The following is a 17,203-nucleotide window of genomic DNA, read 5'->3' as shown; positions in this document are numbered from 1 at the left end:
AAATGTTAGACTAGCGCGAGTTTTGGATTTCTGGCTGTTTCTCTGAAAGCAGAAAAACTTCAGGTGTCGCACTGCTGCGTAGCGGAGGTGATGCAGTGTCCTAAAATAATGAACTATCTGTTGGTTATTTCACCTATATGATACGCACCGATAATTAGGAAAAACTGAAAAATTTTCATCTAAAATGAATCCAGGAGCATTTGTGTTAGTATTAAGCGTTCTGTAGAACTGGGTTACCAAGCATGGAAGCATCACCAAAAATAAACAGTGTTCAGAGCATTTTTGCGAACCTTTCATGCCTATTTCAATAATTTTCGCTTTAAGATGGACACGCTCCATAAAGACAAAATGTGCATGATTTGTAGCTGCCCCACTCTGGGAACTATGAAACCCGGCGTAGGCTTCAGAAGACCACACTTGAAAAAACTAACAGACTTCGAAAAATCTTTAAAAACACACTCTATCAGGTGACATTACTTATTATATAATATATATTATGTTACTATCAGATGAAGGCTCCTTATTCGCGTCGAACATCATCAAACCCCTCACTAAAGAATCCAGTAGCAGGGCTCACGCTATTACTGTAGTCCAAGAGAGCATGGGATGTGATTCAGCAGAACTGCGTGACCTATGAGTTTCTTACAAAAGTGAACTTCATGACTTCTGAAGCAGAAGAGCCTTTCATTGACTTGGAAGCTTAATTTTCTCTTATCTTCTGTCAATCTTTTATCTTTTTTATAGGATGATTTTCCATATCAGATCTTTAAAAAGGGTGCGTCTTTAATTGGTTTAAAAATGTCCAGATCAACTTGAAGATTGGTCCGGAAGCTGTTCAGAACGGTATGAAAAACATTCAGTATGAAATGAAAATAGTAAGTTTAATGCCCTCAACTTACGTGTAAAAAACTGTAAAAAAATGAACCAAGACACCTGTTGAGCAAACGTTTTAAAGAAGTGAAAAAGGGATGAACTAAAAAACGGCCTTCGATCTTCCCAGCAATGACTTGGAAACTTCTCAATTTTCTTCGCTAATTTACATTAAACAGCAGTTTTCGCAAATTTCAACCGTCTTTCAGTTCTGGTAAAAGATCATTTGTCAGTAGATGTTCATTCAACGCAGATGGACAAAGTTTCATAACGTTTATGACCAACAATTGTGTAACGAGGTAAGAAAAAAAAATCAACAAAAAAAAGAATCCGCTTTTACAACAACGCGCTTTCTTGCGCATTTGACGCATCGCGGGACTTTGTCTTTTCCTGGCCCATGTTTTGTGTAATCTTATTCCGAGATAATAAAGCAAGTAAGTAAATTTTTTCCTAAAAACTAGAAAATCATTTTAAAAATAGCTGCTGGCTCATGAGTGAGCGGCGCTTTCGTTAAAGTGTTTAGGACAGTACAAGAAATTGAGTATGTTGCGGTTTTTACCAAAATGAATAGAGTTAACGGTTTAACTCACAAGATTGCGTTAGTTTCCCCCAAACTTATACAGGAAAAAGGCATGGGATAAGGCCTAGTCGCATCGAATCCCTCTACAGTATAACAGTAAAGTACCTAGCAAACTGTCAACTGTAAATATATTACCTCACTTACTATAATTTTCAACGAGTCAATATATTCACTGAGATTAAACCGTAGTTACGAACACAAAAACACACGAAAATCGGCATAAAGAGATTAAAAAAACACCTTGCCGGTCTTGTGCAATTACAGACCAATGATATCAATTCAAATGAGTATAGGAATATGACGAGAAATAGCCCAAAGTGGCACAAATACAAAATTTTCTAATAGAGAAAACTGAAAAGAATTGAGATGGTAGAAATTTTATTAATTGAATTTCAACAAAGAAGTATTCAATATTTTTTGCTGCTTCAAACAAAGCTAAATAGAAATTACAGAGCAGAAATCCCCATTAGCTACCTCTCAAACTGTAAACGAATTGCAAGGCAAAGAAAAACTCTAAAGCAAACAATTCCTTAAAGATGCATGGGAACAGTGTGCTATCTTTTTCATCACGGAAGAATATCCTGACACTCATAGTCGGGTCAAAAGGACCGGGAACCTGGTGCAAGTTGTGGAAACGGCTGCTCTAGAAGCGGTGCGGTGAAGCCAGCGGCTCTAGTCAGAGTGGGATCATCGGTGGCTCCGCCCGGACCCCAAAGGACAACAAGTACTGATCTTGCATGGTGAAAAAGAAAGAGATAAAAAAGGAAATTAAGAAACTAATGAAACGGATTCGACTTAGAGGAGGTGAGTGGAAATGGGTTCCAGTTCGACCGCAGCCATTAGCTCCACTGTGCCGCTTCGGGACCTGCCATTTACGAAACTGCATAATGTTTCAGATCCTTTTTAGTTGAGCCTCTACAGGCGCGGGTGTAGAGGGTCAGCTAGAAAGGTGCTGTCGGTAAGAGGTTCGACTGTGACTGAACCATCGATGGTACAAAACACAGCCAACCAAACCTCTCTTCCAGTGTGGATAAATAAGTGCCAGATTTCTCTGGGAGGAAAACAAAAAACACCAACTCGATACATCAACTGGTTCCCGGAAATCATTGTATAGACCAAGACACGTTCGCAGAACCTCAACGAATTGCAGTCAAACGCTTTGCAGATCCTAAATGGATTATTACCCCAAGGCATTTATCCTTTGCACTTCATTACAGTCACAAATGATAAGAAATTTATTCAATTTTCTGACAATATTTCGAAGCAGCATCAATTTAGGTACGGGTAATGTACAAATGCAATTTTGTAGTGCCTTTGGTGTGTTGCAAAATGGATTGCGCAGTAAGTGTGCCAAGGATGGATTTCTTTCCTTATGCTACATCCAAAAAAGTGAAACATATGAAACAGCTAATGTGGTGACAGCTATTGTTTGCACAATTGTTAATAAGCTTTCAAATCGCATGAAATATTCAGCAGCATTGTAATGGACCCATTAGAAAGAGCTAAGCCCATCTCGTTTCTATTGAGTCAAACTGTACCCTCCAGATCTTTTGGAATAAGTTATTCGATGTCACAAAATATGTATTAAAGTCCTTCCATTTATATTTGCAAAAAGGCCAACTTTGCTGGAATTAGAACTGGAACAATGCACGAATTTTTGTTTTAGTATGGTTAGGAAGAAAAATAAGAAAAATACGTTAATGCATGCCCTTTTTACAAAGGTGCAATATCGACAACAGATGGGTTCTGTAAGAGATGTTCGGTCACATTGGTATAAAACATGGAACGAGAAAACAATAGACGATAAAGAAACAGATTTAAGACTGGGCTTATTTCCAAAACTAATGTAAATTTTCACTGAATTCGAAACTGCAGTCGCTGAAACTTCTGGAAACGTTTTGTGGACTTCTACACATAACTAACTAATAACTGTTGCGTGCTACTCTGTTATTCCGTTATTAGCGATCTGATTATGCTCTTGTTAGTAATATTATGAATACTCTTGAACTGTAACGTTCCAAAAAATCAAATAACTAATATGCCAGTCTCCTAGAAATTATTATTGAATTTCAAACACGCCATAACGCTGCAAAACTGCATATTTGAATGCAATTGAAGCTGAGCGGCCGAAAACGGGGAAAAAAACAGAAGCTGTAGGACGTAAAAGTACATTTTATAACAGAGAAGACTCTTGGGACTTTAGAAAATTTACTGGAATATGTTGAAATAGACAGAAGCATGTCCGATGATACGTTTGCATTCAAATAGATACATTTCAAAAGGATGTCTGGAACTTGAAAAGAATACAACAAGAAAATGGAGAATGTAGATTTTTTCTTTAAAAAAAACGTGGGAAATTCAAGCGGCGATTCCAGGGCAATTTTATGACAATTCATAATATTCATGACATTCATAATTATTGACACATACAGTAGAAATATGCAGTAGAAAAGTGATTACTTGGTGCAAGAAGGCTCCTTACAGGAATTCTACAGTGTGACCCATCCATAGCAGCGCCAAACTATAAAGTTAATCTAACTACTTCTCATGCTTTCATTCCACTGTTCCTCTCAGATATTCTGAAACCGACAATAGGGAAGCGCGTACGAGTGCATCGTAGCGCGAACACTTTTACTTCTAACTAAACCACTTTGAGGAGGGAGGCACGTGACTCCCGGAAAATAGAAATCTATTAGATCTAAAAATAAGAAAAGTAAAAATAGAAACAGGGAATGGAAAAAACCTCTTCTACATGTCGTTTTATTCTGGTTCAGTTTTAAAGCTGAGAAATGAAATGCCAAGTTCACAAAAAAACAACGTTTCGAAACTTTGTGTTCTTCGGTTTCGATGGACGTCAAGAAGTTACCGAAACGGTTCTAAGTATTTGCTCAGTGTATGAAAAAGATTTGATGGTGTTCTCTTCTCTTTGTTCGCCTTAAATTGATCTTCATCAAACTCCAATTACTGGTGTGTAGAGAGCCCATAAGAACAAATATGTCATTTTTAATCGGTCATGCAGCAATTTTTAGCAGTACTCGAGGATAGAACAAATTCTCCAAACACAGAGCAAAATCCGGAAGCTCTTTAGTAACTTTTCGAGCGCGAGCGGTGTTTAAAGGCATCATCTCAAGAGTCTGGGGTGGTGGGGGTATCAGGTGGGTTATGCCTATACGGGACCGTAGATTATGGGGAGGAGGGTGATTCCGCGCGCGACCCTTGTGCACGCACCGCATTTTCTGGACCGTTTTTTTACGGCAATGAGGAAGAAATGGACGGAATCACACTCCTCATCTTTGACCCCGCATAGGCGTATTGCCCACCTGAAATCCGCACCACCCAGATTCGTGAATTTAAATGTCGAAAATGCTGTATTCCTTAAACTTGGCATTAAAGTTTCAGTTCTAAAATTGAAATCAAATTGTGAGAATTGAAAAAACGATCACGAAGGTTTTGGAGAACAGAAAAAGGGCTTTCAAACCGCACACATGACTTGGCCAAAATGCTATGGTAGATCAGTAAAATAAAATAAGTTTGCAACAGGGGCAATGCTTCATAGTTGCCCATCCGCATGAAGCACGTTTTGTGTGAGGAAGCGGGAATTCTTTTCGGAGGCGCGCAGCCAAAGTTCGGGTGTGATAGAGGAAAAGAAGATGGTGCCGCTTGAAAAATCGTTGAGTTGGGCGAGAAATAATTCAAGTACTTAAAAGTAGCTGCTGAGTGGAAATCTGAACTTTTAAAGTGAGAGAGATTAAGACGAAATCGAATACATTTTCCGATCAGTTCTAGTTTGATGAGGTTTTCTTCGTTCCTTGTTACATGAGCAGCACAATTTTCTATCTTCACGTCAAGTAAGCGCAGGTTCTACCGAAGTCACGTGCTCATCAAGACGATGTTGAAAATGTAGCTACTCTGGGGTTAGGGGAGGCGCACCAAGAAATAAAATCCTGATGCTCAGCCTTGGCAAAGGCACCTGTGCTGGCGAAGAGATACGCATAAGCAGTTTATTGAGAAGATTGTTGAAGAAAATAAAATGGCAGGAAAATTGCTTTCTGTTTAACTCCCTTCAGGTTAGCAGTAATCCGCTAATCCATACGTTCCCGAACTCCCGCGACTCCTAAAGTCGCACAACCTTGTTTCTCCCTAAGGAGCGCAGCAGCGTTGGATTCGCTGAAATAATTAGATTTGAGAGTAAAACAAAATAAACTAGTGTCACGAGATCTATGAGAGTAGAGTAGGTGTACAGATAGAGCTGTAATTAAATACTATTGTAAATCTTTAAACAGTAATTCAGGAATACACAGTTTAAAAAGGTTTTTACAACCGAAACGTTCTTTACAAAATCTCTGTATTTCCCGAGTAAGATTCTAAGGCGTAGTGTAACAGAGCTCAATATTTAAAAAAAAGGAAACAAGATGTTTTGGTGGTAACATTGATTCTCAAAGTGCTATAAAAACCTTTCTTCCGAGCAAACAAACAAACTAAGATAAATCCACGACGTTGACATGAGAATGTTGTTTGCAATGAAGTGGTCTTTGAGATGTGTCGCGCAAGACTGGCGGCGAAAGGCAAAAAATGAGTAATGGAATTTTCGTTTACTTATGGAAGCGGTCGAGATCCAAAACCAAGTTGAGGAGTTCAGAACCAAGATAGAAAATTTAAGCGATGCCCAAAAAGAAAAGTTTCAACAGTTTTTTTTTTCAACAGTCTAGAAAAAAAACAGCATTACGTCCGATTTCACTGACAACATAGCCTACCTACCATTCAATTCAATGCGATGAACTTATGTCGTGCGGGGGATTTTTTAGGGGCGGTGTATGATCGTCGGTTGAAATCCAACTAACCAACAGGTCCATCAACTCTAACGAGATTTTGCTTGCTGCCCGAAAAAGAAACTGGCTCCAAGGAGCAAAATCAACGCGAGTAGTCCAGGGCGCAGTACACACTTGCTCCTATGCGCACGGAGAAAAATCATAACATCTTTGAATAGAGTTCTTACGAGGTTTACGGATGTTACACAAAATCTGGATTACGCTAAGCGATGTCTGGATTTTAAAGATGCAATGGAAGTGGATAAGGTTGAAAAAGGAGATAAAAAGAAGTTGGGAGAAAAATAGGTAGTTTCTTATATATGCAGTTCACATAGGATTCTATGTGAACTGCATATATAAGAAACTCTCGACAAATGCGAGAGAAAGCAGTTAGTAATATATAATAATCTGCGACAATAATAGTTTTCTCCAAGCTCAGCTTAGCTTTCACTCAGGGAAATAGAAAAAGACAAGTATAAAATAACGTGAAGCGGTGTAAATGGCGACAGTTTTCAATTAAAATGCTTCAGCGGTTCAGGCAAACTTCGCAAGATGCATATTATGTGAAGCTGTATTAATCCACTTAAATAGTGTGAGTAAAGTGCAAAAGAATGAAAAAAGTAGCAATGTCCTCGATTAGATGTTTTTTTTTCTTTATTTTTTCTTTTCTTTAATTTAGCATTTGCATAAAACTGCAGAAATGTTACAATAGTTATATCTCTTGTAATGACTGGCTGGAAAGAAATTGTCATAATAAGCGCTAATATATTTCGATAATACCTTGGTATTGTTGATCTTTTTTGGAATTAGTATGCGTAACGCGTAGAGAAACATAAGATTTTCTGTTCTTACGGTCATTAATCAATAAGCGCTTCATAATGTTATAACAAAATTGCTTAGGAATAAAATATACAGAACCAACCCTTAAAATTAGTTGTACTGATGCTGAGATCCACCATATATCGAAGACACTAGGGTGGTAAAGTAGTAAAAGGACAAAATTGCGCTTGGCGAAAAACGCCGCTGTTTGATTTTGACATGGCTGTTTTAAACTTCGACTGCAGTTCGTTGGTAATTTTCTCTTCTTCTCTCAGTTAAATATCAGGAGTTTTTACTGATCCATATATGTATAAACTAATACAAAGCGTGTACCCTACGTTTTGCTTGTGACAATGAATGGGATTTTTTTGAAAAAGAATTCGAATGAATTAAATACATAGACAATACCCTGTATGAATATTCAGTAAAAAGAGACAAATATATGTAGAAGCGTTGAGATAACCAGTATGGCTTAGATTCATTGAAAAAGTGATAAAAAGAGATAAAGAGTGATAAAAGACTGAACACTTCTCTGACCACAAAGACTGCTTTCTTTATTTCTCATATTTCAATGCGATCATGTCCTCCGATGAGATGCTTGGTGGACAAAGGGCACTTCGGAGAACAAAAAAACCGCAGGAACTTAGCATCTTCAAAGGTAGGACGGACGTGATTCGTGGTGGGAAGGACTATTGAATGTGAAAGCGGCCAGCGGTGCACTTTCGATGAAATTCGTTGGTGACAAAAGACGAAAGGATGTTATCGAAGTCAAAGTCAAAACTACATATTTCCACCCACTCTCTTCATCCAACGGTCTTACAATGTGTCCTTTTAGTTCACAGCTTTGCTTTGTTCCAATTTCTCTGCAACAGAACCATTTATTTTGGTTTCTTTTGTTTTTGTCATTTGCCCAAAAAAAAGGAACCGTTGAGTGAGCTCTTAAGATAATAACACGGATCCTATACATATATATTTATATTTATAATGATAGCGGAACTGATGGATGTCTATTAAAGAAGACTTCTATGTCTTCTAAGTAGGCACACACCTTAGTGTAAAACATCTATAGCAGCATACGTATTTGCCTTAAGAGACAAACTTCTTCTCGAGATGTTCGTCAAGTGCTACACTTTGGTCTTCTTAAGAAAGCTGCGATGAGGAATTTTGACGTAACAGCATTACTCGATCAATCTCCACACTTCTTTCTTGTGTGCAAGTGGAAATGGACACTTCATACCGGATTTGCTAGCTTTCGAAGCCCTGAGTTCGTGGTGAATACAAGCAGAACTACGCCCTTTCGTAGTGAAAAAACTACTGTAAAAATTTGAAGTATTTACCAAACAGTAATCTTGACTGATCGTAACAGCAGTTATTGTGGCATCATCCTGTATAAAAAGTGAAAGAACCACAAATAAATCATCTGCGGGGCTGTGCGATTATTTGAAGAATTTCACACGCAAGTAGTAGTCTAGAAGTTTGTCTCTTTATCAAAACAGTGTAGAGTGTATAGTGAGAACTTTGTAAAATGTGAGGCTGACGAACAAGAACCCTTTTTCTATTTAAATTTCGTTTTTTGTGGACTGCAGGACAAGAATGCAACCGGATTCTGGGACATCAAACCAATTAAGGAAGAAATCAACAACGAGAAACATTTTCATATCTCCTGTATCCTCCCCATCATCACATCTGTTGAACAGGCTCGCAACATTTGTATTGCATACGAAAAATACGCAATCACTTGAAGCACACGATTGACTCAAAACTAATAAAATAAAATAATTTACATTTCCACTACACTCGAAGTCCTGACAAAAAGTAACTCGTAAAAAGGGAAGTAGAATTCAGACATCCTTCTATTAGTTATGCTATAGTTTCTGGATGATTTCAAAAAAAAAATTGCGAAAGGGTCTAAACAAACTGCTTCGTGGTTTGATTGTCATTCTCAGCAACTGATTACGCATTTTTGAGTGTTCAGGCTTCGTATGTGTTTTCTGGAGTTCATTCGTTCCCCAAAACGCATACAAAATGTTTCAAGCCTGAAACAGCGCTATTGTAGTCCACCGCGCTTACGTGCGCACGCGTTGCGGCGTTTTCGAAATTTCAACGTGGTCTGCTATTATCATGCGTGGGCTATTCTATCGTTTCCTTATTCCTCTATTACTACTACTACTAGCCTGACCGCTATTCCAATATTACATATTCTTAGGGCACGAAGAAGTGAGATTCACCTGTTCTGTTCATCAGCCTCTGTTTTGCGCTGTTTTAGGGTCGACAACGGTAATCGTTGTCACTTGTTACATTGTTATTGTTGCTTCTTTTCGCGTTCTTGTCGTATATTGTCCTATATTGTTGTATATCTTGTCGTTATTTCGTAAGTTTTATGTCCAGTGTGTCCATAAAGGTAGTGAACATACGTTAATGAGCATAACTGTTACTGAACTGGTTTCCTCTCCATTGTTACTGATTTATTCACGATATATATATATATATATATATATATATATATATATATATATATGCGCTCCGCCGCCTAGGGCCGAGCACCAGAGGATCCCAACGTGATCGCTCTTCTTATCATTACTCACTCGTACTGTAGCACAAACTCCCGAACTTTCTCATCACTCTCCTATACGCTCAGGCCACGGAGCCCCAATTCGTCTCCGCCAGTCGTACCATTGGTTATTTCTGCTGTGATGAAAACCCTCGACTCCTTTCACTTGTATTTGCTCAATTACTCTCTTAATTATCACTCTCTTCTGTGCTTGAGCCACGAGTCCAAATTCGTAGTTGCCTTTCGTACACGAAGTACTGTTATTATTAACGTCACGTATGTTATTGCTAGTTATAACGAAGGTTTAATAACCCAAGTTTGAGGATACTCCAACTTATTGTAACGGCGACCAAACCCGCGTGGCACTCTATACGGAGGAAAACGAGCACCATGACGACAAAGTCGCCCTTAACCATCATTAGTTCTCACTTTATTCTCGTGGATTACTTGTAACTTGAAATCGTGTTGGTTACAGCAATCAATAGGATTCTGTAGCAATTGTTTGGAGATGGTGGGCATTGATAGGAGGATCAGTGGTGGGAACTTCTGCTGCGCGGCGCTTAGACTTCAGATGCTGCTACAGTCATTCCTTTCTTCTCGCTTGAGCGCGGCTGGTTGCGGTAAAACTTTCTTAATGCATTGATTTCAAACCTTTGAGTTTCTGCATTTATCATCATTCTATCCATCCACTCTTATATTCTTCATTTAACCGTGTATTCATTCTCAGATGATTACTTATACTCTGAATCGTGGGTCACTTATTGATATGCTCCCATAATATTCACTTGAAATCTGCTTTCCTTTGCTACTATCTATACTGTCTCTCTATGGTACGTACGATTTAAGCCTTAGCGACTTATATCTCAATTATTGGTGCTTTGGTCATGTGATTTAATCACCATAGCTAGTTTTGCGCGTGACATTTAACCAGGGTTGTTATTCGTATTTATTATGGAGCTACACAAAGCGGAAAATTTCTATTCTCTTCTTGGCAGGATCTCCAAGGAATACCACATTTCCATTACAACGCTGCTAGTACGAACGAATAAAGCATTTTTCCGATGTGATCTTTCGCACTTCGGTAAGACACTTGTCGAAAACCCGGCTTCATGTGTCACCAGTGACATTTCACTTTTTCTTTTCCGAACGTCAACCCAAAAACACAAAAGTGTTCGGAACCGCCGAAAAACACCATGGATCGCTTTTTCACGTCATTTTCTCCATATTCGCTCGAAGCAAAAAAGCGGATCGCAATGATTCGAACCTGGAAAGTGACAACTGTGGCGATGACGCCGCGTGTGTCACTGTCGACACACACGGTGTCACCGCCGACACACACGGTGTCACTGCCGACATTTCACTTCTCCAAGTTTGAGATGTCCATCCGAGCTCAAGAAACAGTTTTACTGCTGGATCGTATATAAAGGAAAGGATCGTTGCAGCGGCACTACACCGTTATATTGAGTGAAGTATTTCATTATTTTGTTTTCCCTTTTAAGTGATGGGCTCGTTTTACCTATATTGAATCTACCTTTCTGCCACACCGTTATTAGGCTGTTACACTGAGCGACGTATTTCAATACTTTGTCCCGTTATTTGCTTTTTTTTCCTTTTTTCTTTGTTTTATCGTATAACTTGCATACACACTAAAGATTTAGGATTTTCACTAACAGAGCTATGCACTACTGCACTATAAGTAAGAATTTTTACGTTAGGTGATGCTTATACTGAACTGAACTGTTAATGTTGATTCAGTATCTTGAGCATTCAACGCGCTTCTGTGGAACGTAAATCATCTTAGGGCCATATTTTCATTTGACAGATGTCCTTTGCACAGCTCCGCATGACATATGTGAAATTTCTGTATGTTTTTGCACAATTCGGCAGAACATCTGTGAATTCCTCTGCTATCAGAAGACGATATATAAGCTGCGCACAATTCCACAAAACAGTCTATCATTTTAGTGTTACTCATCACTTCTCTTGCTCACCATGTGCCTTTTTTCGCGTTTTCTCATTCTTATCTGTATATGAAATATATTTAGGCACGATATTTATGCTCACTATAGGACAGGATTAGGAGTGTATTATTCAGTATTTCACTCTATTACGGTAACCTCGCATGTTATTCCCACTTGCATTTTCTATTGTTACCATATATAATTTTTTAACTAGCTTTTGTCGTATAAAGGTTTTGTTACCCGAATTGATCTGTAATTCCACATAGCAAGCGATTAAAACATTACAAGATACTTATGTCTCTACGTCTTTATTTCGTATAGTAGAGAATACCTGTGGAGGTCAGGAATAAAGAGCGTTTTGGAGGGAATTACGTACTCAAGATCATCCCTTGTTCGGACGATATGGGGCATACCTGAACTCAGCTATGGTGAGCTGCGTAACTACGAAGACGCACAGATCGTGTCACGTCTTTTCTAACGATATTTCTTTTAAATGCATATTCACATATGTGACTGATCGTAATCAGTGACAGTGACTTTGCGAACGTAGATAATACCTGTGGAAGGAGCATCAAGCATAGAGATTGAGAATAAGGGACGTGCAATATACATGCACTATGTGTGCCGTTTCATGTCAGTTGCGATGAGAGCAAGACGAAGATGTGCTCTTGGGTACTACAGTATTGTGGATAAGCGGATAAAACAGATATCCACAAAGAAACAAACAGAAAATCCAAGAAACATCCACCACTCAAATACCATCAGCTGTCAACTAGCAAGCTACAACATCCTCTTATAAGGTTTGTGAAATGGTCACCATGGACGACGCAATCTTTTTCTGCGTTATACTACAATTGTTCGTTGATAGTTGTCGTATTACAACGTTTTTAGGTGCCAGCATCAGGAGGAGAGGACTGATTAAAGCGTTAACCACGTGGTACAAATTCCTCATCCTCAACATCCATTACATTAAATTCGTGTCTCAACGCCTGCCGCTTTAGCTCGGCCAGTTGTGGCAAAAAGTTTTAGCTGAAACAAGCGAAACGTCGTGTCAAGTATATTTTAGACAGGTTGAAAGCAGAAGAAAAAGTACACGTTCCTTATCGAATGCTGCCACGAAAGGAACGAAAGGTTTTTGGGTCTATTCCGATGTTGTGTGTCCTAACATAGCGAATGTGGACATCATCGACCGAAGAAATATGATTATTATTGCTCTGTTGTAATTGTTCTAGTTGCTGTCGTTATCTATTTGTGTTTCTAGAAGTGTGGATTTGCATTATTCAGTATTGCCATTTCATGCTCAGTACTGAATGTTGTACTACGATCGAGTGGTTGATCCCTGCTCCCCATACAACGGCGAGAATGTTGCGATTGCGCGGATAATCAGATCTTAGCCGATATATATCAATGAGGCAACTTCGGCCACTCACGATTGACGATTGACGATGGTCGATTACGGACGATGGTGGCTTCGTTTTTTACCTTAGCGTCTGAGCACTAAGTATAATTTATCTAAGTGCTCACGTTTGAACATACTTTCGAGTATTTCAAGTTGTCATATTCTGTGCGTGTGCGCACTTCAAGTTTGCGTGTGCAGTAAGTAAAGTGTAGTGTGTGTTTCATCGAGGATTGTGCATATTGTATATTTTGAGATAAAATTTCATTAGTAACACTATCTCTAGCTCATTTAGTTGTTAAGTTCCGCGTCTAGCTCTAACTCATTCAGTTGTTAAGTCCCGTATTTCGCAAGTATAGAAGAGTCCCTTCCACAGCGAATGCGCAAGTTGTTAGATAGAGACACTGTATTGCATTGCTCGCTCTATCGTCAATCATGACTGGGCACTCAATGCGATCACGCTGAAAAAGCGTATACCAATAAAACAATCAGAAGAGAATGCAGCTATTTTAATGTGGTGGGTAAGGGGTGCTCTAGTGCGGTGTGGAGAGACGCATGTACCCCTAGGCGCCACTACCATGATCTTCGAGCTTTTAAGCCCTTATGGCGTATATTGTGCAATTTAATACTGCCAGAAATGAGTGCATCCACAAGTTGACGTACGAGTATATAGTAGTGAGCCATCAGAAGAGTCAAGTCGAAGTTTTGCTTATCATTGCCATTGTAAACGTTTGAGCGTGCGTCGGCAGGCGACTAATAAGAAACTCATTCAACTCAATTTACGTTGCACTGTCTATTCATCGATTATGTATATCAATCGTTTATGTTCAGAGTTACATTCTCTGGAAGATTTGTAGATAACGTCGAGGGAATGTACGAATTGAAAACATAAGCTGTAAAATGGGGTGGGATCCGTCAGACCCCATTTTACAGCTATCTGGCTCCGGGGCACGAATTCGACGCCGTAGGACCCGTCTCACGTCCCACCCAATATTACCGCGTTGGGGCTCCAGCGCACCAAACCGACGCCATGGTATCCGTCTCCCTCTCTTTTTGGGATTTTTTGACTGAGACACACACATACACAGACGCACACGTGACAGAATAAGCTCGTTATTATACAGCATGATAGTTTGCAGATTTGGAACTATACATTCACATATAAGTTTATTTACCCTCACTAGCATATGAGGGAAACTAACTTGCCTTATCAAAGACCACAGACATTTCTGCTTGGCACTGGACAATGGTGATGAGGTAGAGTGCTCACCTATCAGGTGCAGGGCGATAGTTCGGCACCTCAGCGGTTGCATCATTATGGAGTTTTTTTTTTCGTGACACACATAAAAACACACACATATATACACACTGACTAAGCGCGTTATTATATTATATTATATATATATATATTTATATTATACTATATATTTATATATATATATATATATATATATATATATATATATATATATATATATATATATATATATATATATATAAAAATATATAAAAAAAAAAAAAAAAAAATATTTTAAACTCAAACGAACAAAGCGAAGCGACCTATACTGTCAGACGCGAGGGTTTTTTTTAAATACGCGTTCGTGTTTTCAATTCGTACATTCCCTCGACGTTATCTACAAATCTCCCAGAGAATATAACTCTGAACATAAAACGATTGATTTACGTAATCGATGAATGGACACTGCAACGTAAATTGAGTTGAATGAGTTTCTTATTAGTTGTCTGCCAACGCACGCTCAAACGTTTACAATGCAAGCAAAACTTCGACTTGACTCTGCTGATGGCTCACGTTATATATACTATACCAGTCTGAGGGTCCAGCTAAAGCAGGACTTCAGACTTTCTGTGGTGTTTGCTTCGCTCGCCTTCACTGATCAACGAAAATTAAAGCTAAAAGCGAAAGATTTCATAGTCTTCTTTCTGAACGCGTCATTTCTACACTTGGAGAACATTCGAACTTCAGCTTCAAACACTCCTTATCAATATATTACAGAGAAAATTTAGAAGTATCGCGCTAAATATGGGTTTTCCTCCTGTTTTCTACAAACAGTTATCAAATAATGATGTTCTGGCATAAAATGACGTGAAAGAGATCATCCTACTGATAAAGATAACGTTCCACGTCAGATCACATAAACATCTTGCTACTATTTAAGCAGCCGTTTGCATGCGGGTTTCCACTTTCTGAGAACGGCATGCTACCAAGTTGAGGCGAACGAGAATGAAGTAGTGCGCCATCGCACGGATGCCTTAATTTGCTCTCTCACCCACGCTATGTTGCACTTTCCGTCCATTCCCCAGGCGAACGAAGAAGGACACGTGGAGGAGTCGCAACTTTTAGGGTGAAAAGCAAAGCGCCCAGTCGCCACGGATATGAAACGGCTGCGACTATCTATTTTTTGCGTCTTGCACACGAAGTTTCGCACCATTTCGACGCCGGTGGATCCGTCTTACACCATTTTATATATCTGGGTCTGGCCGGCACAGAGTACCGACGCCGGCGGACCCGTCGCACCCCATTTTATAGCTTTCTGGCGCCGGAACACCAATCCGACGCCGGTGGACCCGTCACACCCCCCTTTTTGAATTTCGTGACTGACACACACACAGACAGACACACGTGACAGAATAAGCCTGTTATTATATATCATGATCATGATCATGATACTCGATATATGGAGCCGTACGTCAACTTGTGGAAGCACTCATTTCTGGCAGTATTAAACTGCACAATGTACGTCATAAAGGTTTAGAAGGTCGAAGATCATCAATACACCTACAAATGAGTTCATGGGATTCGAAAAGTATTCACTATCGCAACTAGTACTTGGGCGTTCACTCGTATTTACCCAACAGCATTTGCCGTAAGTGGCGCTGGATGCGGCCACTAATACATAAGCATATAGTAACTGCTTAGCAGAGACATCGCGCTAAGAGAAGAGAGAACGTTTAATCAAAAATTATTTTATTATTCAATGTTGTGTAGGATTGCATTCGAGAATCAGGAGTTATATTTTAGCTATTTCAGAGCGACATGCATACTGGCTTGAAGGCATCACCCCACGAAGCTGGGGTGGTTTATGCTTACACGGGGTCGTTCCGTGGAGTGATGCCTTCAAGTAAGCCAACCCTCTCTTCTGTGCCTACAAAGAAGCGTGACGCGGTAAGCACGTCGTCGTGCTCAGCCAACGAACAACTAAGACTTCCGAGAAAAATATGGATTTCGTGTCGCATACGTGAGCGAGAAAAATATTTTGTTTGCTGTGGAAAGTACCTTCTACTCGGAATAGAGGATATCGATTTGAGGTTCATAATAGATCAAAGAGATCGGCTATGAGGATGATAACGTTACCTGCTTCACGAAAAAGGCGTTTGCTCCGTTTGTGAACCCCCCTGAAACTCTTCAGTAAAGTTACATCCCTAGTTTTCTTCACGGATTAACAACGTTAACGATTTTCAGCTCCAATACCTTCCTAACTGATATTAAAAGCTACAATCGTGTCAAAACGACACGAAGCACGGTGCAGTTGGGTAAGCGGTTGCGCTCGAAGCGGAGCGGTGGAACGTAGCGGTTAGGATCGAGTGAGGACCTATGCTACCACCGTTCATTGCTGCATCTCGCGATGGTCCGACTTCAATTCCAGCCGCTATCTTTCGCAACTGCACCTTGTTTCATGTCTTTTTGACTATCCTATATTTCCAACAGTGTAAAGAATCTATGGATAGCTGCATTATTCAGAAGTAGACTTCAATTCATATTTACAGCCAATGTATTTGACACTGTTCTGCCCGAGGAAGAGATCACTTCATTGTTTCTTCGCTCCAATAATGATAAATTTGCAGAGTTTGCCACACAGCAATAACTTTTAGTGTGCATGTTGTAATTTCTTCTGGGAGAATGCCACCTTTTAGTGATTTAACTGGTCTACAGGAGCACATTGAACCTCTTCAAAATCACTGTCATTTTGAGCTATTTTACTATCGACCTGTTTGACTAATTCTGCTGAGATCATAGAGGAACCCCATTGACATCGCTGAGATCAACAAATATAGAAACTAGGTCCAGTGTGGGATAACACCAAGCCGTTCATGAGTGGGTCGATGCAAATCGCGCGAAAAATAATGCATGTCCATAGAAAACCAAACTGAGAAATAGCCCAGAATATACATAGTATATAGCACCGGACAGTTGTAGTT

At 39.5% G+C, this 17,203-nt stretch overlaps 1 protein-coding gene across 1 annotated transcript; it reads left to right on the top strand.

The window, feature by feature from the left end:
- Positions 1-7,656: 7,656 nt before the first annotated feature.
- On the top strand, positions 7,657-12,511 carry RB195_009660 (uncharacterized protein; the record flags this gene model as incomplete). The annotated part of the gene is made up of 3 exons (XM_064190306.1): positions 7,657-7,735; positions 12,296-12,389; positions 12,481-12,511. The coding sequence occupies 3 exons, from the start codon at positions 7,657-7,659 to the stop codon at positions 12,509-12,511; spliced, it is 204 nt and encodes a 67-aa protein (XP_064047889.1).
- Positions 12,512-17,203: the final 4,692 nt, after the last annotated feature.

Source organism: Necator americanus, chromosome III (assembly GCF_031761385.1).
Source record: "Necator americanus strain Aroian chromosome III, whole genome shotgun sequence".
Lineage (NCBI taxonomy): Eukaryota > Metazoa > Nematoda > Chromadorea > Rhabditida > Ancylostomatidae > Necator > Necator americanus.
Note: the sequence above shows the minus strand (reverse complement) of the source record. Positions and strands in the feature narration are given on the sequence as shown.